The sequence below is a fragment of the Ambystoma mexicanum genome, chromosome 2p (assembly GCF_040938575.1).
Source record: "Ambystoma mexicanum isolate Mex_15411 chromosome 2p, UKY_AmexF1_1, whole genome shotgun sequence".
Classification (NCBI taxonomy): Eukaryota; Metazoa; Chordata; class Amphibia; order Caudata; family Ambystomatidae; genus Ambystoma; species Ambystoma mexicanum.
In genome coordinates, this window is record NC_090923.1 from 1,466,115,720 (window position 1) to 1,466,141,080 (window position 25,361).

Below are 25,361 nucleotides of genomic sequence, written 5' to 3' on the forward strand. Positions count from 1 at the left end.
TACACAATGCCAACACACCTCTTTATTTTGTTTCTGTTATGAAATGCTGTGCTTTTCATTCCAGATTGGACAGTTTTTCCATTCTACAAAAGCTTCCTGGATTTTTCCATGTAATCGAAAAGATTTATTTTTGTATCTGTTTTTTACTTTGGACATATGCTCTTGTTATAGTTGGGCTGCTAACATTGCACATTTCCTTGCATGTGTCCTTTTCTGATGCCATGCACAGGCTGCAGCTCACATTTTAATTTCTAAGATTTGTGCTTTTACCTGCATCCTTGTGTTCGGTATAGATTTCCTTACAACTTCCACATCCTCGACCCTTTGCCGCTGACTATGCAGTATAAGTCTCATGGGAGTTGAAGTCCAAAACAATGCGAATGCCACACAATGAATAAGCATGGTAGAAGAATTCTTATTTCAAGACACACTAGTATCTGGATGTATTGATACATTTCTTAGTCTCCTACTGACATGCTGTCCTCTTGGTTACAGTATCGCCAGCGACTCTGGGATTCAGAATATCTCAATTGCCAAGTCAGGGAGCCTTGGTTTGATGATCTGCGGCGGCTCAAACAGACTGGAAGGGCCCATGGTTTACGTGCAGGAGATCATACCAGAGGGAGATTGCTACAGGGTGAGTCTGGATATGGATGAATTATGCTTTGTGTGTTAAAGGTTGGATCTGAAACTGACAATTCAAGGGAAAGTCTGCATGCCACATTCCAGAGTATCTCCCTCTTCATGGGATCCCAAACTAGCAACATCTCAGTTGTAAGCTTTTCGGCCCTCCCACTACTCCTACTCCTTAATGGAGTGAAAAGAATTTGGTTGAGTTCCCTTTTACTGTGCACTTTAAGGGCGGGGCTTACAATGTTTTCCTATGTAATCCAGGACAAAACTTTAGACCCTTTGCACCTGTGGTCTTAAATGGTCTGGAGTTATCTCCCTTTTCTCGTTAACATAAACGCAGCAAACTAGATGCTTTTAAAAATGACTAGCAATTATATTTGTTAATAAAATAAACACAAACAAATTTGTATCAAAAACAAAGGCTGTGGATTTTGCTTGCAGTGCGCTGAGATGTAAAAATGTAATAATGTCAGTTTGTTTATTGATAAACAGTGGGGAAAATGTAGAGCAAACCTTCAGTGCCCACCAATATTTACACATTCAGAGAACTGGGTTTCCGTATTGTTTTCCTGGAATCCAAAGATGATTGCAACTATTCCTATTCCGACTTCTATTTCTGTTTCTGTCTGTAAAGCACACTCACATCACAATGGCGTTTCTGAGTTTATACTCTTCAGGAAATAAAATGCTCTTCCCATGAACAGTGTCCTCGCGTCCTCTCTTATGAAAGGTTTTCAACACTTTCCATACCATCCCTCCCAAAGAGAGAGGTATATTTCTCTACTGCAGATGCCACTGATTCATACCACTTCTTTGACAGTGAAGTGGCAATTTCAAAATAGCCGCTAGAGGCTAGCAAACATCAATTTTCCCTGTCAAACATTACCTAACATTTACATTTTGATGATTTTAAATAGATATATTTATTATTAACTAGAGAAAAATGGATTGCAATCTTGTACAGTGGGTGATATGCATCTTTGACAGTTGAGGTAGTGAATTATGTGACGCATTTAAATCTTACCTAAGTTTTTCTCTCTTTTTTCTTTTTTACATATGTTTTTATAGGAGGCAGGATTAGTATGAGGTTGCTTATGTTTTTATTGTAGCTTTGATGAATTTTGATATTATGAATTGCAATTCTTTTATATCATATTCTTGCCCATTTGTATTGATTGTGATTTTGCTATTTGTGAATAAATGTGGGTAAACGTTCAGAATTTAACTATGAACGCAATAAATACAAAAATACAAAAATAATGATACATTTTGTTAGGGCTACTTGTTGCATTCCTCCCACTTCTGAGTGGTTCAATGCAATGTGCTGTTATCCAATTTAGTGGTCCTTAATTTATCATCTGAGAATGATGACTTTGTTATACAAATGTATCTTTAGTATTCATGTACATTAATAAATGCAGTAAAGAATTCGACTCATATACATTCACTATATTCACTACAGAAAAATATGAAAAACTATCATGTAACATAAAATGAACAACAACAAATGTACTGGGGTAGGGAAAACACAGAGAAAGGGAAACAAAAAGAGGTATAGTATATTATAAATAAGAAAAGCACTGACAGTTATGCCACAAATATCATCCTTGTTGAACGTGACCAAGACAAATAGTTAATAAAGACAACCCATCTAGCATCATATTTTGTCATATGTTTAGGTATTATGCTTGTCATTTTTCCAGTCTCCGTGCACTGCAAACCATCACATTCTTCTACCAATCTTTTGAAGGTGTTTCAATTGTCATAATTGTTTGAATAGCACTTACTACCAAAAGATCAAAAAGGGAGCAAATAGCTTTTATCATTAGAAAGGTTTAGTGTGAGACAGTTTAACAATATGTTTTCAAATGAAAGGGGCATATTCATTTCAATATTTGTTGTAAATTCTTCAAAACCTGAAATTCTAGTCACATAGCACATGCTTATAAGTCCACTTAATTTCTGTGCAAGACCAGCACGTCTTCCGATTAATACTCTTACATTTAAAAAATTTAGAGGGGGTCATGAATAAAGTTCCTAAGCAGAAAGAAAATAAGGAATAGGTTAAACTAGAAGAGGAATATATTTGCATAAATGTACTATGTGGGGCCCCATGGTATCATCCCACAGAGTATTACAACCTGGTTTTCCAAATTCCTTTCAGAAGCCCACTTATCACAGATTCTGTCTAGATAAATAATTTAATAGAACGTAGAAGATTTTTTAGATTACATCTTCATGCATTTCCATCTAAGAAGATTTGAAAGCAAATACTGGCTAGCAAATAAAGAAATATTCTCAACCAAAATGTCAATAATTTTAACATTAGGGGCAAAAAGATGTGGAAAAGCAAATTTCATTCTAAGCTCATGAAATAATGAAGATTATCTTTATGTAACAATGTTAATGTAAAGACTGGATTTCCCATTAACCTTGATTAATGTATTATACCAAATAAATTGTGAAACTCATTCAGAAGCTTTCTTAATATAAGAAAAAGGAAATGCTCTACGGCATAAAGCTAATGTTTTTATGCACTTAGATTCTAAGAGTTTATTTTTTCACGTAATATAGAAAATATGTGAGAGGGAGATATGAGACCATGGGTTTTCCAATCTTAACCAAAGTGGGGGTAAGGGTACTCGTCGGAAATATACCATGACTGCATTTTTTTCTGCACTATTGCCTTGTTACAAACCTTTTGCAAATTTTAATTCTTCTGTCACACATCCAATCCACTCATAAACAAATTAAAACCTTATCCTTCTATCTCTCAATCAATGAATCAGTCTTTTTGGAAGTCTCTGTTCAACACTCCTTCCATAAACCTTACTGAAGTGATGATCAGTGAGGTTTTTTCCCCTCTCAATCGTAGTTTCCACCACTCCTCCACTTTTAAGGAAGCTACGGACTCCAGGAAGTGCCCAAAATAGTTAGATCTTAAGGATGTCAAGGCTGTACAGTGTTGTATCAAATATTATAAGGTCTCATCCTTCTCCTTTTTTTTACAAAAGCTACACTGAATGTCGCCAGGTCTCTGTGCCAATCTCACTGAGAGAACTTCCGTTGTTTCAACCCTCTTGTTTCTTCTGAGAGTTGTCAATGTAATTTGAACCTGTTGGCCTCATCTATAGTTTGTACCCTTCAATTTCCAAGATCTTTCATTTGACCCTGCAAGGATTCCCTCTTAAATCACTTTCTGTGATGCAAATCTCCTGAAGCAGAGTCCTACATTTATTTCCACACCTGTTCAGGACACCCCTTCCAGACTCCATCTCTTGCCTTAGCATGGTTAGTATTGGAGGTGGACTTTCCAACAGACTTTCCAACATGCACTTACTAAACAGGGATAGAGATTTCCAATCTGCCCTTGCTTCAGTCGAAATTAAGGCCAGTTCTCTTTCCTAATCACCTGAATAGGAGTGGAAGATGGGAGGCGTAATATTAATTTCCAAAGACCCCTGCAGTTTTTGCCCACCGGCCCTTTGGTATAAAGAGCATAGCCTCAGATCCATAAGTCACAGTTAGAGTGACCTTAAGTTTGTGGAATTCAAGGATTGCAAGCAGTGCAAATCGACAGACCTATTGGTCTTTTAACCTTGCTCGCCATCAATCAAGTTTTGTCTCCAAGGTATTTATTAGTACATGTCTCCAATTTATTCATGTTAATATTTACTCCGGGTGTTTAATGGAATCTACCTGATCAATATTCGTTGTTCCTAACCAGCACTTCAATTGAGCCTTTTTGGTTCGTTGGTATTTGCCCAATATCAGGATCTTTGTTTTGTTGATGTTTATCATTAATTCATTTTTCGTGGTATATTCCAATAGTTGGTCCAGTTTTCATTAAAGGCCAATTTGTGTCTGGTCCAACAGGATCAAATCATCTGCGTAAAGCAGCCAACCCACTTTCCCTTCGCCAATCTTGGGCGGAAAGGTTCTAGCCTGTTTATTTCCAATGTCTGAGAGGTATAAATTGAACATCACCTGAGCCAAGGGACATCCTTGTTTGAGGCCCCTAGAGGTTTCAATTTCATCCGTTAACAGACCCACTGCATTCAATCTTACCTTCAAAGATGTTTCAGTGTGTAGGGATTTCAATTGTTCCACCAAATCGGCAGGACAGTTCCATCTCTCCAATTTCCACCACATGGATGTTCTGCTTACGCTGTCAAACACTTGACTCAAGTCTCTTTCTCACTTTTCCCCAGAAGCTCACTGTCTTCAGAGCTCTGGTTCTCTGTAGGCTGGACTACTGCAACCGCCTCTTTCTAAATCTTCCTGCCTCTACTTTCAGTGCTCTACAACTCATCCAGAACAGGACTGCAAGTCTTGTCCTTCGCCTCAAGTTTAGGGATCGTATCTCACCAGCTCTGAAATCCCTTCACTGGCTCCCAGTGGCAGCAAGGATCAATTTCAATACCCTTTGCATTGTGCACAAGGCTCTATGGGCCCTGGGACCACACTACCTCCAACTCTCTCTTCCTAAATGTCTGCCTTCTACGTCCAACTCTCTGAGAGTCAGTCACTTTTCCAAGCAAAGAGTTGGGGGCAGATCTCTTTCTTCGGCTGGGGCCTCCCTCTGGAACAGCCTCCCTGCCTCTCTGAAACTTTAGCAGAACCATCTCTGGTTCCGGAAGCAACTCAAGACCTTTCTCTTTGCTTCTGCCTTCTGTCTTCCGCTCTCTTGCTGATCTTCCATGGACTGGCCACCTGGTCACCCTCTCAATTCGGCCCAGGTCCCTGCCTGTCCAGCTGCAATCCTGCACTGCCTCGTGGGTCCCCTGCACTTATGGTCTGTATCTGTAACCCTACAGTCCCCTTCCTTGCACTTATTTGCCACCCGCTGGCTGCACTTATGAGTACCCGCACTTGCCACCCGCTGGCTGCACTCTTGTTTTTCTACCTTGTCCCGCACTTCTCCATACTCCTACTACCCTCAGCACTTCTCCCCTCTCCCTTCCCTGCTCTTGCATGATCTGAATAACACAAGGCCTAGAAAGATTGTTGTTTTGATATGATATGCTATTTTATTTGTATCGCTCTCGTACACAGGTGTTTCAGAGCGCGACTAGGCAAGGGAGGGCAACATGGGAGAACAACAAAAACGATCTTACTATGCCCAGTGACATAGAGAACGTGCAAGTGCATGGGAAAGGGAAAAGTGGGAAAAGCGCATGGAAGGGGGAGAGTGGAAAGTGCAGAGCAGAGGAGAGCAGATAAATAATAAACATAAATTAAAAAGAAAATGGAGGCAATAAACAGTGGTAGTGCAGCCAAGCAAGTGGTAAGTGCTTTGTTTAAGGCAGCAGACTGAGTAAGTCTGATAAGTGCAGAAAAAGGAGAAAATGGGGGTGGGGGCTATATGGGTACACATACAGTCCCCAGTGCAACGGGTGGCCAGGAGGCAGTACAGGAGGGTGGCAGGGTGAGCAGGTACCTGGGCCCCGGGGACAGAGGGTGGCCAGGTGCACAGTGCCAAGAGAGAGCAGATCAGCAGGGGGGAGGGGGAGCGAAGGAAAAAGCCAAGAGGAAGGTCTTGAGGTGCTTCAGGAACCAGAGATGGTTCTCCTCAAGTTTTAGAGTGGCAGGGAGGCTGTTCCAGAGGGAGGCCCCAGCCGAAGATAGAGATCTACCCCCAGCTTGTTTCTTTGAAAAACGATTTACCCAGAGGGAGTTAGAGGTAGAGGAGCGAAGAGCTCGAGAGGGGAGGTATTTGAGGAGGGATAGCTGAAGGTATTTTGGACCCCAGCCCCAGAAAGCCTTGTGGATAATGCAGAGGGTTTTGAAGTTAATCCTTGCATCCACAGGGAGCCAATGGAGAGATTTCAGAGCTGGAGAGATACGATCCCAGGGCTTGAGGCCAAGGACAAGTCTCGTAGTCCTGTTCTGGATAAGTTGCAGAGGTAGGAGAGTAGAAGCAGGTAGATTTAGAAAGAGCCTGTTACAGTAGTCCAACTTAGAGAGAACCAGAGCTTGGGAGACAGTGAGTTTCTGAGGGAAGGAGAGGAAAGGCAGAGTACCTCTGAGGAGGTGCAGTAGGAAGTTTGACTTTTTAGAGACCTCAGAGATATGGGCGGAGAAGGAAAGTGTGGAATCAAAGATGACCCCGAGGTTCTTAGCCTCGCAGGTAGGGGTGGGAGGAGGGCCAAGGGAGGCCAGCGAGAGAGTAAGGGAAAAGGATGAAGATGGTGTGCCGATGAGGAGGATCTCGGTCTTGCTGGCATTCAGACAAAGATCATTGGCAGCACACCAATCTTGAATGGCAGTTAGGCAGTCAGAGATGAGAGAGGGAGAGGAGGTGGCCGAGGGCAGCCGGAAAATGAGTTGAGTGTCATCAGCGTAGCACTGGAAATTTGAGCAGAAAATGGCAATGCAGTGGGCGAGAGTTGCCAGGTATTGGTTGAAGAGCCAGGGTGAGAGGTTAGACCCCTGGGGAACCCACAGGTAGAGAGGAAGATAGATGGTAGGAAGGACCCCAGTTGGACCTGGGAGGGTCGATCAGAGAGGAAAGAGGTCCACCAGGCCAGAGCCTGATCAGTGATACCCAGGTTATCACGGAGACGGTTGAGCAGGATGGTGTGGTTGACCGTGTCGAAGGCAGAAGAGAGATGAAGAAGGATGAGGACAGAGGGAATGTTAGAGTCCAGGTTGGAGAGCAGATCTTCACGGATGTTCAGGAGAGCAGTTTCCGTGCTTCTGGCCGCTCTGAAGCCAGACTGGTGGTCATGGAGACAGCCAACGGAATCTGAATGAAGGGTAAACTGAGAGATCACCAGCTTTTCAAGGAGTTTGCCTAGAAAGGGGGTAATGGAAATTGGGCGATAGTTAGACGGACAGGAAGGGTCAGCTGTGGGTTTCTTGAGAAGAGGATGCACAAGGGAGTTCTTCAGAGGGGAGGGGAAGGATCCAGAGGCAAAGAAGTGGTTGCAAAAATCGGCCAGAGCCAGAGCGAGGGTGTCAATGTGGTCCTTGGTGGTTTTAGAGGAGATGGGATGAACCTGTTTTGATGAGGCTTTCATAGATCAGACTTGTCTAGTAACCTTGTCAGGGGAGAAAATAGGAAAGGAAGAGAAGGACGGTGGGGGGTGGTTAAAGGGGGGTCTACAAGCACAGACTGAGAGGGAATAGGGGGGGCAGGGGAGGAGAGGGTGGACAGGATGTCCTGGGTTTTTGAGATAAAGTGTGAGGCAAGGGCATTGCAGAGAGCCTGGGAGGCAAGAGGAGGAGTGGAGACTGCTGCAGGGTTGGCAAGCTCCTTGCAGATCTTAAAGAGTTTATCAGAGTTGTTAGATGCCGCAGAGGCGCGGGCTTGAATGTGGGCTCTCTTTTTAGTGCAGACAGAGAGTCGGTATTGCCTTTGGGGCAGACGACAGGCCAGTTTGTCAGAGGATGAGCAGGGAACCCTCCATTTCCTCTCAGCCACCCTACACTTACGTTTAAGTGTAGCTAGGTCAGAGTCATACCAGGAATTGCACTTGGCTTTGGACTTCAAGCGGATCCTCATGACAGGGGCAGGAGCATCAAGAGTGTCAGAGATAGAAGAGTAGAGAAGGGACAGGGTTGTGTTGTGGTGTGAGTCAGCCAGAGGAGGAGAAGGAGGAGAGAAGGTGGCAGCAAAAGCCTCAGCAGACACACGCTTCATAGGTCGGATATCTGAGAAAATAAGTGGCAGTGTTGGGGTGGGGTTGTCTTGGGGGGAAGAGAGTGAGAGATGGCATGAGAGAAGGCAGTGGTCACTCCAGGAGAGAGGAGTGGTCAGAGGGATAGAGAGGGGGAGGCCAGGGGAGATCAAGACATCAAGTGTGTGTAGAGAGGGAGAGGGAATCACAGAGGTTGCGAAAGAGCAGGGATGAGGGACACGGAGAATAGAGGTGGATGTTGAGGTCACCAAGGAGGAGGAGTTGAGTGGTTGAGGCCAGGAGGCAGGAGGAGAGGTCAGCCACTCAGAGAGAAAAGAGGTGATATTACCAGGGGGGCGGTAGAGAGTAGCAACAGTAAGAGAGTGGCAAGGAGAGATTGGGAGCCTGCAGACAAGGCTTTCAAAGGAGGAGTAAAGCTGAGTGGGAATGATAGTGGCAGGAATCCATCCAGGAAAGATCAGGGCTACGCCCCATCCAGGTCGAGAGGATCTGGGTGCAGAGAGGATCTTGTAGCCATCAGGGAGTAGAGTGTCAAAGCTTGTGACAGAGCTGGCCGTGAACCATGTCTCTGTAAGACCGAGGACATCAAGGTCCAGTTCTTCAAGGAGATGGCAGATGTACGAGGAGTGTTTGACAGCAGAGCGAGAGTTGAGAGTGGCAAGATGAAGAAGATGGCCGGCCTTAAAGATCTTCCGGGGAGGGGTACAAATCAGAGGTACGCCCTACGGAGGGTCAGAGGTAGCCTGATGAGTGGCAGAGGAGGAGGAAGAAGTGGTCAAGGAAGCCAAGGAGTGAGAGGAGGAGATAGCTGGAGATGAGAGGAAGTTGATGAGGCGAGGGAAACGCCTATCGAAGAGGAGGAGATTGGCCTGAGGACCTTGGACAATGACAGTGCCATTTCGGCAGACATTAAGGATGACTCTGGAGGAGTTGAAAGAAGCCATGAGGACATCCCAGCGAGTGCCACCATTAATGGGAGAGGAGGAGACAGGAAAAAGCACAGAGATCATATGTGGAGTCCATAGATCCGGCGAAGGAACAACAAAGAGGATGTCAGTGAGTTTTGTCCTCCTTTTGTTTCCCCCTCCTTGCTTGTCACGCCTAGAAACACTTGTGTACAGGCGCATTATAAATGCCATATCATATCATATCATGGCCTGTCCTGGTTCCAACAGCATGTCTCCCAGCCCGCCCACGGCCCCCTGATTGGCTCTTTGGCCATGTTACAACAAGACTACTGTGCGTTTGTGTTTACCAAGGCCCTTTTGGCCTGCACTGTGCTCCGGTGAGTGTGCCTCCATTTGCAGCCTATTTCTGTGCCTCCCATAGCCCTAACCTCAGATCCTCTGCACCCCCTCCACCCCGATCATGCTCCTCGAGGCCCTCTCGCCTCTCGCTTCCTGGTGCAACATCCCGCCTCCCAGCCCGCCCACGGCCCCCTGATTGGCTCTTTGGCCAGGTTACATTGGCCATTACTGACCTTCCCAAGGCAGCCCCCTGCCCATGCAGCCCGTCAGCTACGGACCCTGAGGCAAAGGACGACTCCTGATCGTATCTGCAGGTATCCGCAGGAGAAGCAAGAAGCGAACAATAAGTAAGTGTGGCAAGGGCAGGGACTGAAGCAATTACTTCACGTCATACTACCCTACCACTCAACCCTGGAAGCTAAACTGTTGTAAACTCTTCCATCTGTGGTATATTTTGCATTTAGAAAATCTACCTAATTGATAACTGTCGCCTAGTAGAATTCAAAAAGTCCACCCTATAGCATATCAGTGGTTTAGTTGCATTTAGAAACTCTGCCTAATAGCATATCTGTGGTTTAATGGCATTTAGAAAGAGTGCATAATAGCATATCTGTGCTTTAATTGCATTCAGGAAGAGTGCTTAATAGCATATCTGTGGTTTAATTGCATTCAGGAAGAGTGTGTAATAGCATATCTGTGGTATAAATTGCATTTAGAAAGTCTGCCTAATAGCATATCTATGGTGTATTTGCATTTAGATAGCCTGCCTAATAGCATATCTGTGGTTTAATTGCATTTAGAAAGTCCACCTAATAGCATATATGTGGTGTAATTACATTTAGAAAATCTGCCTAATAGCATATCTTTGGTCTAATTGCATTTAGAAAATCTGCTGAATTGATAACTGTCGCCTAGTAGAATTAAAAAAGTCAACCCTATAGCATATCAGTGGTTTAGTTGCATTTAGAAACTCTGCCTAATAGCATATCTGTGGTTTAATGGCATTTAGAAAGAGTGCGTAATAGCATATCTGTGGTTTAATGGCATTTAGAAAGAGTGCGTAATAGCATATCTGTGGTTTAATGGCATTTAGAAAGTCTGCCTAATAGCATACCTGTGGTTTATTCGCATTTAGAAAGTCTTCCTGATAGCATATCTATGGTGTAGTTGCATTTAGATAGCCTGCCTAATAGCAGATCTGTGGTTTAATCACATTTAGAAACTCTACCTAATAGCATATCTGTGATTTAATTGCATTTAGAAAGTCCACCTAATAGCATATCTGTGGTCTAATTTGCATTTAGAAAATCTGCCTAATTGATAACTGTCGCCTAGTAGAATTCAAAATGCCCACCCTATAGTAGAATTCAAAAATCCACCCTATAGCATATCAGTAGTTTAGTTGCATTTAGGAAGAGTGCCTAATAGCATTTCTGTGGTTTATTCGCATTTAGAAAGTCTGCCTAATAGCATATCTGTGGTTTAACTGCATTTAGAAAATCTGCCTAATAGCATATCTGTGGTTCAATTGCATTTAGAAAGTCTGCCTAATGGCATATATGTGGTGTAGTTGCATTTAGAAAGTCTGCCTAATAGCATATCTGTGGTTTATTTGCATTTAGAAAGTCTGCCTAATCATATAGCTGTGGTCTAGTTTGCATTTAGAAAAGCTGCCTAATACATAACTGTCGCCTAATAGAATTCAAAGTCCCCCCAATAGCATATCTGTGGTGTAGTTGCATTTAGAAAGTCTGCCTAATCGCATATCTGTGGTCTAATTTTCATTTAGAAATTCTGCCTAATCACATATCTGTGGTCTAGTTTTCATTTAGAAATTCTGCCTAATAGCATATCTGTGGTGCAGTTGCTTTTAGAAAGTCCACCTAACAACATATCTGTGATGTAACTGCATTTAGAAAGTCTGCCCAATAGCATATCTGTGGTGTAGCTGCATTTAGAAAGTCTGCCTAATAGCATATCTGTGGTTTAGTTTGCATTTAGAAATTCTCCCCAATGGCATATCTGTGGTTTAATTGCATTTAGAAAGTCTGCCTTATAGCATATCTGTGGGTTAATTGCATTTAGAAAGTCTGCCTAATGGCATATTTGTGGGTTAATTGCATTAAGAAGGTGTGCCGAATATCATATCTGTGATATAATTGCACTTAGAAAGTCCATCTAATAGCATATCTGTGGTTCAATTGCATTCAGAAAGTCCACACAATATCATATCAGTGGTTTAGATGCATTTAGAAAGTCTGCCTAATAGCATATCTGTGGTTCAATTGAAATGAGAAAGTCCACCTAATAGCATATCTATGGTTTAATTGCATTTCGAAAATCTGCATAATAACATTTCTGTGGTTTATTTGCACTCATTTAGAATGTCTGCCTAATCCCTTATCAGTGGTTAAGCTACTTTTAGAAAGTCTGCATAATAGCGTATGCGTGGTCTAGTTGCATTTAGACGGTCGGCCTATTAGCATATCTGTGGTCTAGTTACATTCTGAAAGTCTAAATAGAAACTGCGATATAGTTGAATTTAGAAACTGTGAACAATCTCACCCTGTGGTACAGTTGTACCTAGAATCTATGAATAACATAACCCTGTGATATAGTTGAATTTAGAACCTGTGAATAATCTCATCATGTCGTATAGTTGAATTCAGAAACTGTGAATAATCTCACCCTGTGGTATAGTTGAATTCAGAAACTGTGAATAATCTCACCCTGTGGTATAGTTGAATTCAGAACCTGTGAATATTGACCCTATAGTATAGTTGAATTTTAAAACTGGGATTAAACTCACCCTATGGTATAATTGAACCTAGAAATGTGAATAATATCACCCTATGATATAGTTGAATTCTAAAACTGTGAATAATCTCACCCTATGGTATAGTCAAACTTAGAAACTACGAATAATCTCACCCGGTGGTATAGTTGAATTTAGAAACTGAGTAATCTCACCGGTGGTATAGTCGAACTCAGAAAGTGCGATTTATCAGTAAAGATAGTACTGTTACACATAGAGGGTGTATAAAATCAATATCCTGTGGTATAGTTGAAGTGGACGAATCATCCAACGCCAACTATAACACAGTTCAAACTAATCCAAACAATGAGTACACCCATCCCACCAAGGTCTGCCGAAAATGACACCCTGGTGCCCGCCTCCCTTACTGCCCGCCCTACCTCCCATCCCGCCATTCCCCAAACCACCCTGCCCGCCGCCACACCCTCTACACATCCCCTGTCCAAACACCAAGCCAGAGGGGCACAATGGCGAGCCAACCATCCTTAAACCACTGCTCCTCCCATCCCCTCCTCCCACCTGCTTACTATCGTTATACCCGCTCCCCCGACTAACGGCCCGCCTAGCCTCCCAAGCACACACAGCCCTTCTACCATCCACCCCCCACTCCCTTCATCAACTCCCACCATCATCCCCTTCCGGCCCCACTCCTTCACCTCCCTAGAAATTGCACGCTTCGCTCTGACAAGAACAGAAGCCTCGTCCCTTTCCCCCTCTGACCCCCCTACCCTCTCTCACACACCAATCGCAACAAAGACACTGAAGAGAAAACGTACCTGGTCCCCCTCAACCTCTCAGTACTCATCGCCTCTCCTGTCTCGACCCACCACATCATCCTCCCATTCACCACCCCCCATGCCTCACCCTGCCTGAAACCCCTCTCCCTCGATTTCCCAACCTGTCCACAACTGAAACTCCCAACCCCCACACCCCACCTTCAAACCCCCGTGCCAAACCCAATCATCCCAGCACACGCATCCATCCTCTCCCCCCAAAACCCACCAACTCTTCTGCTCGCTTACTCTTCATATCGACCACCAACCACCCCACCCCTCTCGCTCTCCAGTTTCCACCCTCCCCCCCAGCCCCCATCTCTGCCACTCCAACATCATCCTCCTCTGCCAAAGTGAATTGCATCCTTTATAATGCCCGATCCGTAGCAAAAAACAGACACAGCATCTTTGACCTCCTCGCCTCTGACAAACCAGACCTGGTCTTCATCACCGAAACCTGGTTCTCTGACGACTTCACCCCTATCGCCAATGAAGCCTTCCCCCCTGGCTACTCCCTCATCCCACTAAACCGTCCCTCTAGAGGAGGAGGAATAGCAATCACCTTCAAGTCTCACTTCCACGCCTCAATCATCAACAACCAACCATCCATTCCATCCTGCGAATCACTCCTCGTCAAACTATCCCTCCCCCCTTTGTTCTCCCACAGCTTCCTAATAATCTACAGACCCCCTGGCTATGATAGACAATTCTCAAACAACCTCTGCGACTATATTGCCACCCTCCAACTAAACGATCCCAACCTCACCCTTCTAGGAGATTTCAACATATGGCTTGATATTCCCACCAACCCTATGACCCATTCTCTGGTTGACGGCCTAGACGCGAGTAACCTCCAACCCCACATAAACGGCCCGACTCACTATAAAGGACACACACTTGATGCCATCTTCAGCTCCCACAACCTGATACATCTAAGCCCCCCACCCCTATCATCTGGTCTGATCACTTCATTGTTTCTTTCCCCATTCGCTCACCCAACCCGCTCCCCTTACCCGAACCTGAACCCCCAAACCTACGCAAATGCTCGAAGAAACTAATAGTCCTTCCTGACCTAGCCGACCCACTCCTTCAGTCTCCTCCCCCTACCTGCCTACTCAATGAGCAACTAACCTCCCACGCCTTTGACTCATGGCTCAACACCTCACTAATGCGGCTCACACCCTCTAGCAAACCATCAGCCCGCCATGGCCTTTTCCCTAGATGGTTCACACCTGAACTGAAGACCACTAAACAACTATATAAATCCCTAGAACGCAAATGGCGGAAAGACAAAACACCCCTGAGCAGATCCACCTTGGCTCGGCACCTTCGTCAGTACAAGGCTGAAATCCGGAAAGCAAAAGAAGCCTATTACCACTCCTGAATCCTAAACTGTAAAAACCCCAGCAAAGAACTTTCACAAAATCTTCACCGAATTCACCAAACCATCATGCACCACCACCCTCCCGACCCCCTCACAATCGCTGTGTGACTCACTCTCTCTTCACTTTTACACCACAGCTCTCGAAAGAACAAATGCTCTAACCAACAAACTAGCTCTCTTAACCCACCAGGCAATCCACCCTCCATACCGACCACGCCACCGCCTGCGACCACTACCCAACTAACTTTCGACTCCTTCAGTCCAATATCAACCGACCAATTTCTTAAACTTCTCTCTGCCCGCAAACCATCCGACTCTTCGCTGGACCCTTGCCCAGCCTCAACCCGCAAAGAAATGTTTGCATCTACCTGCCCAGGAGAACAGGCAAGACCCATCATAAATGACTCCCTTTCCTCAGGAATTTTTCCCGACGCATTCAAATCGGTTCATGTCAAACCTCTTATAAAAAAAACTTCCCTCAACCCTCTCGAGCCCAAACACTACCACCCCATCTCAAACACCAGGTTTCTTGCCAAACTCATTGACCGAATCGCCTACTCTCAACTCAATGCCTTTGTCGAAGCCAACAATCTCCTAGACCCCGCTCAATCAGGTTTCAGAACCCGACACAGAACCGAAACCACCCTAACCTAAATCTGGGATGACCTTAAAAACAGGGCAGATTCTGCGGGATGCGCCGTATTAATCCTTCTTGACCAATCCGCCGCCTTCAACACAATCAACCACTCAATCCTCCTTGACCGCCTCCACTCCCTAGGAATTTGTGGAACCGCTCTCAAATGGATAGCATCATTCCTCAATAATAGGAACCAAATAAGCCTACTCTCCACCTATTCATCCCAAACCCGATCAGTCGACACTGGAGTTCCACAAGGAGCATGCCTATCAGCCCTCCTGTTTAACCTCTACATGGCCACCCTCCCACGAATAATTCATTCGCACAACATCCTGTGCTACAACTACGCCATTGACACCTAACTAATTCTAAAACTCCTGAACTCAAAACCCAACTGCCGACCTGACCTCGCTTCCTGCCTCCTCGACATAGATCTCTGGATGACCACAAACCACCTCTTGCTAAACCCCTCCAAAACCGAAATCATGGTATGTGGCAACACCAAACTTCTTCCACACCTACTACCCTGGCCATCTGCCATGAGCAATTCACCAACACCCTCTAATTCAGAAAAAAACCTTGGATGCACCCTAGACTCTGACCTAACCCTCTCGCGCCAAGTCAACAAGTCTCAAAGTCCTGCCACTAACTACCACCTTAAAACTCTTAGGCACATTTTTCCATACCTCTCCTTTCCCAACAGACTCTCCGCGGTCCAAACAATTGTTATATCAAGACTGGACTATGCTAACCCCCTCTACTCAGAGTCCATGCATACCAACTGACTATACCAACTGACTAAACTACAAAGAGCCCAAAACGCTGCAGCCAAACTGCTACTAGCGCTTGGCCCAACAGACCACATCTCCCTAGCCCTCAAAACTCTGCACTGGCTTCCAGTTGCCCGAAGGGTGACGTTCAAAACCTTATATATTTCTCACCGAGCACTGCATAAAACCAGACCTCAATATCTTCAAGAGAAACTAAAACCCTATCACCCTGCACGTACTCTAAGATCAAGCTCAGCCGGCCTCCTAGTCATACCAAAAACAAACTAAGTCAGGTTAGGTGGATCATCATTCTCAGCCTTGGCCCTCACTCTGTGGAACGCACTCCCACCCCACATCCGACTCACCGAGGACCTCATGTCCTTCCGCAAATTACTGAAAACATGGCTCTTCCCCTAAAACCGACCCGTAACTCAAACTGGATAACAGCAACTCAATGACATTAGCCCAAAATGCTAGCTCATAAATATCAATCCAGCATCATGATCCAAGTGAGAAATCGAAAACTAATAACCCCTAAGGTAAACTAAAAAAGGACAAACAAAATAGAATGAGTAAAAAGGATTAAAGCAGTGAAGTGGATAAAAAGAATAAATTGTATGAAAGCAGTAAAGTGGTTGGAATTTATGAAATGGATGAAATAAATGTAATGGACAAGAGGAACAAAGTGGACGTGAGGAATAAAGTGGAGAGGATGGAAAAGATGAATACATGATACAGATGGGTGCACGGAATAGGTAGAGTGCATGAAACGGAAGAGAGGAACGAAAATGGACGAGAGGAATAAAGTGGAGAGGATGAGAAAGATGAATACATGATACGGATGAGTGCACAGAGTGCACGGAATAGATAGAGTGCATGGAACGGATAGATGGCATGGAATGTAAGAGTGCATGGTACAAATTGAACAAACAGAATAGACGATTCAAGTGCATGAGACGGGTGTAGTGCATGGGACAGATGGAGTACACGGGACGGATCGAGTGCGTGCGACAAGTGACATTGGTTGAACCAATAATGCAGGATGAATGGATGGAGCGAGTGCAGCGGATGAAGTGAGTGGAGCGGATGAAGTCGGTGGAGCGGATGGAGTCCATGGAGTGGATGAATGTTGGTGGAGCGGATGAATGTCAGTGGAGCGGATGAGAGCATAGAGCGGATGAGAGCATAGAATGAATGAGAGCGTGGAGGGGATGAGATCGTGCAGTGGATGTAGGATGTAGTGCAGATGTAGGGTGTGGAGTGGATGATAGCGTGGAGCGGATGTAGGTTGTTGAACAGATGTAGGGTGTTGAGCAGATGTAGGGTTTGGAGGGGATGTAAGTTATGGAGTGGTTGTAGGGTGTGGAGCGGATGTAGGGTGTGGAGCGGGTGCAGAGTGTGGAGCGGGTGTAGAGTGTAGAGCGGGTTTAGCGTGTGGTACGGGTGTAGAGTGTGAAGTGGGTGTAGAGTGTGGGTGAAGTATGTGGACGGAACGGGTGAAGTGGGTGGAAGGAACGGGTGAAGTGGGTGGAAGGAACGGGGAAAGTGGGTGGAATGGGTGTAGAGTGTGTAGCGGGTGTAGAGTGTGGAGCGGATGTAGAATGTGGAGCGGGTGTGGAGCGGGTTTGGAGCGGGTGTAGAGTGTGGAGCGGGTGTAGAGTGTGGATGGAACGGGTGATGTATGTGGAGGGAATGGTTGATGTATGTGAAGGGAACGGGTGATGTATGTGGAGGGAACGGGTGATGTATGTGGATGGAATGGGTGATGTATGTGGAAGGAACGGGTGATGTATGTGGATGGAACGGGTGAAGTATGTGGATGAAACGGGTGAAGTATGTGGATGGAACGGGTGAAGTGGGTGGAAGGAACAGGTGAAGTGGGTGGAAGGAACGGGTGAAGTGGGTGGAACGGGTCAAGTATGTGGATGGAATGGGTCAAGTATGTGGATGGAACGGGTGTAGTATGTGGATGGAACGGGTGTAGTATGTGGATGGAACGGGTGAAGTATGTGGATGGAACGGGTGAAGTATGTGGATGGAACGGGTGTAGTATGTGGATGGAACATGTGAAGTGTGTGGATGGAACAGGTGAAGTATGTGGATGGAACTGGTGAAGTGGGGGAACGTGTGAAGTGTGTGGATGGAATGGGTGAAGTGTATGGATGGAACGGGTGAAGTATGTGGATGGAACAGGAGAAGTGGGGGAACGTGTGAAGTGTGTGGATGGAACAGGTGAAGGGGGTAGAATGGATGAAGTAGGTGGATGGAACGGGTGAAGTATGTGGATGAAATGGGTGATGTATGTGGAAGGAACGGGTGATGTATGTGGATGGAACGGGTGAAGTATGTGGATGAAACGGGTGAAGTATGTGGATGGAACGGGTGAAGTGGGTGGAAGGAACAGGTGAAGTGGGTGGAAGGAACGGGTGAAGTGGGTGGAACGGGTCAAGTATGTGGATGGAATGGGTCAAGTATGTGGATGGAACGGGTGTAGTATGTGGATGGAACGGGTGTAGTATGTGGATGGAACGGGTGAAGTATGTGGATGGAACGGGTGTAGTATGTGGATGGAACGGGTGTAGTATGTGGATGGAACATGTGAAGTGTGTGGATGGAACAGGTGAAGTATGTGGATGGAACTGGTGAAGTGGGGGAACGTGTGAAGTGTGTGGATGGAATGGGTGAAGTGTATGGATGGAACGGGTGAAGTATGTGGATGGAATAGGAGAAGTGGGGGAACGTGTGAAGTGTGTGGATGGAACAGGTGAAGGGGGTAGAATGGATGAAGTAGGTGGATGGAACGGGTGAAGTATGTGGAGGGAACGGGTGAAGTGGGTGGAACGGGTGAAGTGGGTGGAACGGGTGAAGTGGGTGGAATGGGTGAAGTGGATGGAATGGGTGAAGTAGGTAGAACGGGTGAATCGGGTGGAAGGGAAGAAGTGTGTGGATGAAACAGGTGAAGTGGATGGAATGGATGATGTAGGTGGATGAACAGATGGCATATGTGGATGGAACGGGTGAAACAGGGTGTATGGAACGAGTCCAGTACGTGGATGGATGATGCATGAAGAACGGATAACGTGGAATGTTATAATGAATGAAATGAGCAGACCGTATGATGAAGGGATAACATGCATAGATCGGACAAAGTGCATTGATCAGAAGGAATACATAGAACTGATCAAACTGATAGTGTTCATAGAACTGAGCGAGTACATGCAACGGATGGAATGCATGAAAGAGATAGAGGGCACGGAATGGGCATTGTACATAAAATGATTAAAGTGCATGGAACGATCGTATGAACACTAAAAGGTTGGAGTGCAGAAAACGGTTGGAGCGCAGAAAACGGTTGAAGTGCATAGAATGGTAGGAGTGCATAGAATGGTTGGAGTGCATAAAATGGAGTGAATAGAACGGTGTAGAGTGCATGGAACGGTTTGGAGTGCATGGAACGGTTTGGAGTGCATGGAACGGTCTGGAGTGTGTGGAACGGTATGGAGTGCATGGAACGGTTTGGAGTGCATGAAACGGTCGGAATACATGGAACGGTCGGAGTGCATGGAACAGTTGGAGTGCATGGAACTACTGGAGTGTGCTCGATCTCAAGCACCTAAGGTAAACCACCATATCACATCTCCACGCTTACTCGCTTCTTTACACCACCACTCAACTAGAACACAGCGATACTATGACACAATTCAGTATAGCTGTTCTCATACCATCACCTGCCTCATACTCCCCATCATCCTAACTAAACACAGCTGGTTACACACCCTCCAGCCTAGGTGTTCCCCTCAAGCCTAATGCAGCCAGAATCGATCTGGATAACAACCTGCCAGAAAGAACAAATACTCTTGATCTCCCAACCACCACACCTACCGCTAAGAAGCAGCTATCACTTAAATGCCACACCTGCTGCACACATACCCGGTGCTCACACGCACCTTATGACTCTCTCTCTCTCTCTCTACTGACTTGAACTTCGGTTCCTGAGAGCGTTCAACCTACCAGCGCCTTGAGATCATACCAATGGTACATAAGTGCGCTAGATAAATGCAAAGTAACATTACATAACATAACATATCATATCAGGGATTTTTGAGCATTGCTCTCTAATGCTCTGCCTTTTAGCACATTTAGAATTGCAATGGTGGGACCTGTTACGAGACTTTTTTATGAACCCTGTCTGGAATCTGTCCACCTGACCCACCTTCACTGCCCACTCATTTAGTCTAGACAGCAGAAGTGAACCATAGACTTTTCCGATTACATCCAAGAGGGCGATCGGACGATGGTTTTTAGGATCGTCACTATCATCCTTTTTTAAAATCGTAACAACTGTTGCACTTTTCCACGATCTCTGTATATCGCTGTCTCCCAATTTCTTTTAGTAGAAGACCCATGAACTTTGCCCATAGTTCCGGCTCTTGTTTAAGGACAACATTTGTTAACCCTATCTGGGCCAAGGGCACGGCAGATGCTTTTCTGCTTGATTAACTTGGTTATGTCCTCTATGTTGTAGTCAGTATACCATACCGATTCAGGCTTCTTTATTTGAACTGGTCCTCCTTCCAAATGTTCGGAGCATAGGGTTTTGAAATGCTTCATCCATTCAGTTGCTGACGCCCCATTTGTTTGCTTTGTGATTTGGGAATTGGTATTATCTTTTAACAAGTCCAAAATTTCACCAGACCTTTTTTGCAGATTGCTCTTAGCATGTTTTCTGCATTATGCACATGGAGCACGATTGCCTTGTGCCACCAAACCCAATTTTTGTGGGATATCTTGAACTCCCTTATCACTGTTCCATCGTGACGCCCTTCGCATTTCTTTCCTCTTTTCCACCAGATCTTTATTGTATATGTACTTATGTGTATACGCTTTTCTGTCCATTTTTTGTTTTTTATTAGGCTTGTATTGTCGAAATTGCAAGTAGTTCAACTTTTCTGCTAAATCCATTACTTTACATTTGTCCATTATTGTGAGAATTTGTTGATTAGTTCTTCCACTTTCTTCTTTGACATTTTTAGCCGGTTTCCACCATTCGTCACTTCCATGTCGACATTCATCACTATTAACTCTCTGTCAAAGTTCTCCTTACAGTTTAGTCTTAAAAGTCTGTAGTCACTCGCTTTTATGTTGATCACTTCAAAACTACTTAACTCCCTCACCATGTCTCTGGTGATGAAAATGTTGTCGATTGATGCCTTCTGATTACCTCAGTTCCATGTTGTTTTTGCTTGGTTTGTCACCTTCAAATTAGTCGTTTAGCATATGGTTGTCTCTGGAGTTCATCAGCTCCATCCTCGCTAGTCCTCTCTTTATCGATGGTTTAGCAGACCGGGGAAGAACTCTAGCAGGCACATTTTTATTATTGAGACATGTTGAATTTAATACTTCACAGATTATTACTGAGCCGTTACTTTCCATTGTGTATGATTTGTCGATTGCTTTGGACACTGTCCTGAAGAACTCTAGTTCTCCAATTACGGAATTGTTCCAGTATACCTTGATCAAAGTCAGGCATTCAGTCTGAGATTTTCTGATTTAGGTTTTTGAAGGGGCCCCTTTTATCACCACTCTCCATTTCTGACAGCTATCAGAAGACCTGCAGTGGGTTGTCACTTTCGGCCTTTAAGTGTGGGGTTCAAAAGAAGTGTATATCCATCCAAACTGGGCTTTTGGATTAGCCACGTCTCCTGAAAGCACGTGAGATTGTATTTTCCCCATTCTATCTCTCCTTTTTTGAAGAGATGAGAGAAGCTCCTTGTATTCCAACAGACCAGACACAGTTCATTTGATGCTTTTCATAGGCTCACCTAGTGGTGTTTTGGCCCGCTAATGCCTCAGGGAGCCAAACTCATATGGCGTCACCCCACACAGTAGGGCTTCTGACTGCATTTTTTTAAGGATGAAAGCAGAAGGGCCATTTTTAAAATTAGGAAATGTAACACCCACAAAATGTAGTACATTTTAATTTGCTCAATGAAGTACAATCTTTTTTTTTGCCCCATACAAACCCATATGAACTTTGATAAAATAAAGTCCAATGATTTAAAGAAAGAATCCCGAAAAGTGAGCGGAAGCATGTATATCATATATAAACAATGGTGAAGTCATCGTTTAAATCGCATCAATGCGACCTCACCAAGCTAAATATTAAGGAAACCAAGAGCTAATACAAGTATTTAGCCTTCAAAGTATATTTGAATAATTCTGTTTAATGATATCTAAGTACCTGATACCTTTAGTGCACCATTTCATACATGAGATGAGAAAATCATGCTTAAGACAATAATGATGGGGGGTGTCTCTGATTTATGTACATTTAACTTATATCCAGAAATACAAGAAAAAAGATAATAGTGTCAAGAAGATGTGTATTTTTATCTGGGTTTTTCAAAAATGTTAAAATATCTGCATGTGCCGCATATTTTTTATTTTTTATTTTTAAATTTATTTTTATTTTCAATAAAACCAAACAAAATAACACACATTACAACTGTTTAGGACGTACATAATCAGCATCAAACCATCACATTATACAGTATAATTCTCCGTCCTCCCCCCTCCCTCCCCACAAACTAGAGCCGGCTCACTCATGTCATCTATGGGAGCATTATCAGGTATCGCAGTGCTTGTGCACTCATCAGAGTCCTCTGATTCGCTATTGTCTTGGTGAGGGTTTGCCATAGAGGTCGCCAATTGCCGCCAGGCCAACAAGGGCCCTACTTCCTCCTCTCCCCACCTAGTAACCGCTTCAAACCAAACTACGGATTCCGCCTCCGCCCATCTGAGGAGGTCCGTCCACCATAGCTCCACCTTGGGTCTGTGGGCCACCTTCCAACCCATTGCGATCCTGCGCTTGGCCAGGATGTAAGCTAAGTCCTTCATTTTGCTTATGTGCTTTAAATCCTGTGGCCTGGGAAAAATCCTGAGCATGCATGGCCAAGCTGATCCCACGTCCAGCTCCACTCCCCCACCAGCCAATTTAGTTTTAATCTCGTCCCAAAATCTGTGCACCACCGGGCAAGTCCAGAACATGTGTAGCAGCCCCGCTTCCACCTCCCCACACCTGGGGCATTTCTGCGTAGCCGAGCCTCCAAACCTTGCAATTTTCCCGGGAGTCAAATAAGCCCTGTGGGTGACATACAATTGGAGTTGTTGGAGTCTCGCATTCCGGGATACCTTTTTATGGTACCTTTGGGCTCTCTCCCATTGCCCATCTGTCATGGGTCCTCCTACTTCCTCATCCCAGTCCTGCCTCAATTGAAGCAGCTTCTTCCCTACCTTTGCTCTTAGAAGCTCGTATATTCTAGATATCTTGTGCCCGCCCTCCGAAACATCATACATCATTTCCAGGGAGGCATCAGGGTCATCCGCTAGCACTGTCTCCGGCCATCTCTCCCTTACCCGTTTCATGAGCCTAGCATAGGTTATATACTGGCCTCTATGCACCCCTATCCGCTTCTTGCAACCTCTGAAATTCCAATGCCTCCCCTTCCTGCCATATGTCCCCAAGGGTGGCCAGGCCCACCGGTTCCCAATATCTACGGACCGCTTCGAACAGTTGTGAGTCGTTCCCGCATAGTGCCACTAGCGGGGCCTGCTGAGAGAACGGCTCTATGTCACCCATCATTCTCCACATTCTGCGCCAAACCTCCCAGCCCAGCCTCAACAGCCGCCCTCTTCCCACCAATTTGTTCTTTTGCAACCATACCACTTCATTCAAAAAGTATGGGGCCGAGTCTTCCCGCAGAAGTCTGGCTTCCGCCGAGTCTTCAGTCGACAGCCACCTGGCCACATACTGCAGCTGCCCCGCCAGATAATAAAGCTCAAAATTTGGCAGGCCTATGCGCCCCATGTCACATGGGTTCTGGAGTTTCCACAGGGCCACTCTGTTCCTGGAGTTACCCCATATGAAGCCCCTGCACACGCTATGAAGTCTCACAAATAGGCTCCTGGGAATCAAAAACGGGACATTCACAAAGAAGTGCAGGAGTCTGGGCAGGACCACCATCTTAAGCAAGGCCGCTCTCCCCATCATTGTCAGGGGCAATCTGGACCAAAACACCATGCTGTTCTTGACCCCCTCTATTGCTTTCTCTGTATTCTGTTGGTGCTCTGCCTCAATCCTGTGGTAAATATTTACTCCCAAATACCTAAATGTCTCAGTCTGTCATGGTATCGGCAGGCTAGGCAGCCTCTGTAACGGGACATTCCTGTATCTACCCAAGGGGAACAGACTAGACTTCCTAGGGTTCACCGATATGCCCGAGAGGGTGGCATATCGGTCCATCACCTCTAGCACATACTGCAAGTTCTCCTCCGGATAGCGCAGATAAAGGAGCATGCCATCTGCGTACAGCGATACCAGGTGTCTACCACTTACTGTACTAATCCCCACCTCCCCGTATTGTTGCCTCAGACATATTGCCAGCGGCTCTAATGCCAGAATGGATAGCATGGGCGACCAGGGGCATCCCTATCTGGTCCGCCTGCTGAGTTGCCAAGTATCTGAGATTATGGATCCTGTTTTAACTCTCGCTACCGGGGTGCTGTATAACAACTGAACCCACCTGATATACCCAGGTCCCATTCCGTATCCCCTCAGGGCTGCTTTCAACCACGGCCATCGCACTGAGTCAAAGGCTTTGACCACGTCTAGCGACACGATGGCCAGCTCACCCGTATCTTCAGGGTGCAATTAAAGTCCCCTCCCCACACCACCGAACCCCCAACCAGGGGGCTAATTTTGCTGTAAAGGGATCTAAAATAAGCCGCTGTATCATGGTTGGGGGCGTACAGATTTATGATATGCACTTCCCTGTTCTCCAGGAGTCCAGGAGTCCTGTCACTGCCACCATTCTGCCCTCTGGGTCTACCGTTGAGCTAAGCACCTGGAGCGGCACGTGCAGCGCCAGCCAAGTGATAACCCCTCTAGCGTATGCAGAATACGTAGCCCGCACAACATGTCCCCTCCATTTTCGCCTGACAACCTCCAACTTCTCCCTTGTGAGATGAGTCTCCTGCAGCAGGGCCACATCAATGTGCATCCTTTTAAGATACAGCATCACTTTGTTACGTTTCAGATAGCTATTAAGGCCCGTACATTCCAGGTAACAATTCTGAGGTTACCCGATGCCTACTACTCGGTTTGTTCCCAACCCACCTCTCCCTCCAATGCTTCCCTTGATGGTTTGTTTTCCGGCTCTCCCCCTTCCCTCCCTCAACAGTTTCCCCCCTCCCTGTTCCCCAACTCCCATCCATTGCACACCACCCAGCCCCTCCCCCCACCCTGCCCTACCCCAACAAATGCCCAGCTCCATCCCTGGATCTCAGGCCCACCCGTAACTGGTCCTGTCCCGTCGCCGAGGACTAGGACCCCGCGGGGCGTCACCGATTTAACAGTGACCTAACTAAGTATATTAATATTGGGTACAAGGGATGCCTCCC

The 25,361-nt window shown here is 45.6% G+C and overlaps 1 protein-coding gene across 3 annotated transcripts in view; it reads left to right on the plus strand.

Moving 5' to 3' along the window:
- LOC138567624 (syntaxin-binding protein 4-like) overlaps positions 1–25,361 on the plus strand; it is an 839,836-nt gene that overhangs the window by 509,108 nt on the left and 305,367 nt on the right. For all 3 annotated transcript variants that reach the window (XM_069646045.1, XM_069646044.1, XM_069646046.1), the window contains one exon: positions 496–637. In XM_069646045.1, the coding sequence (XP_069502146.1) occupies positions 496–637 (142 nt within the window). The remainder of the gene's footprint in view (positions 1–495; positions 638–25,361) is intronic.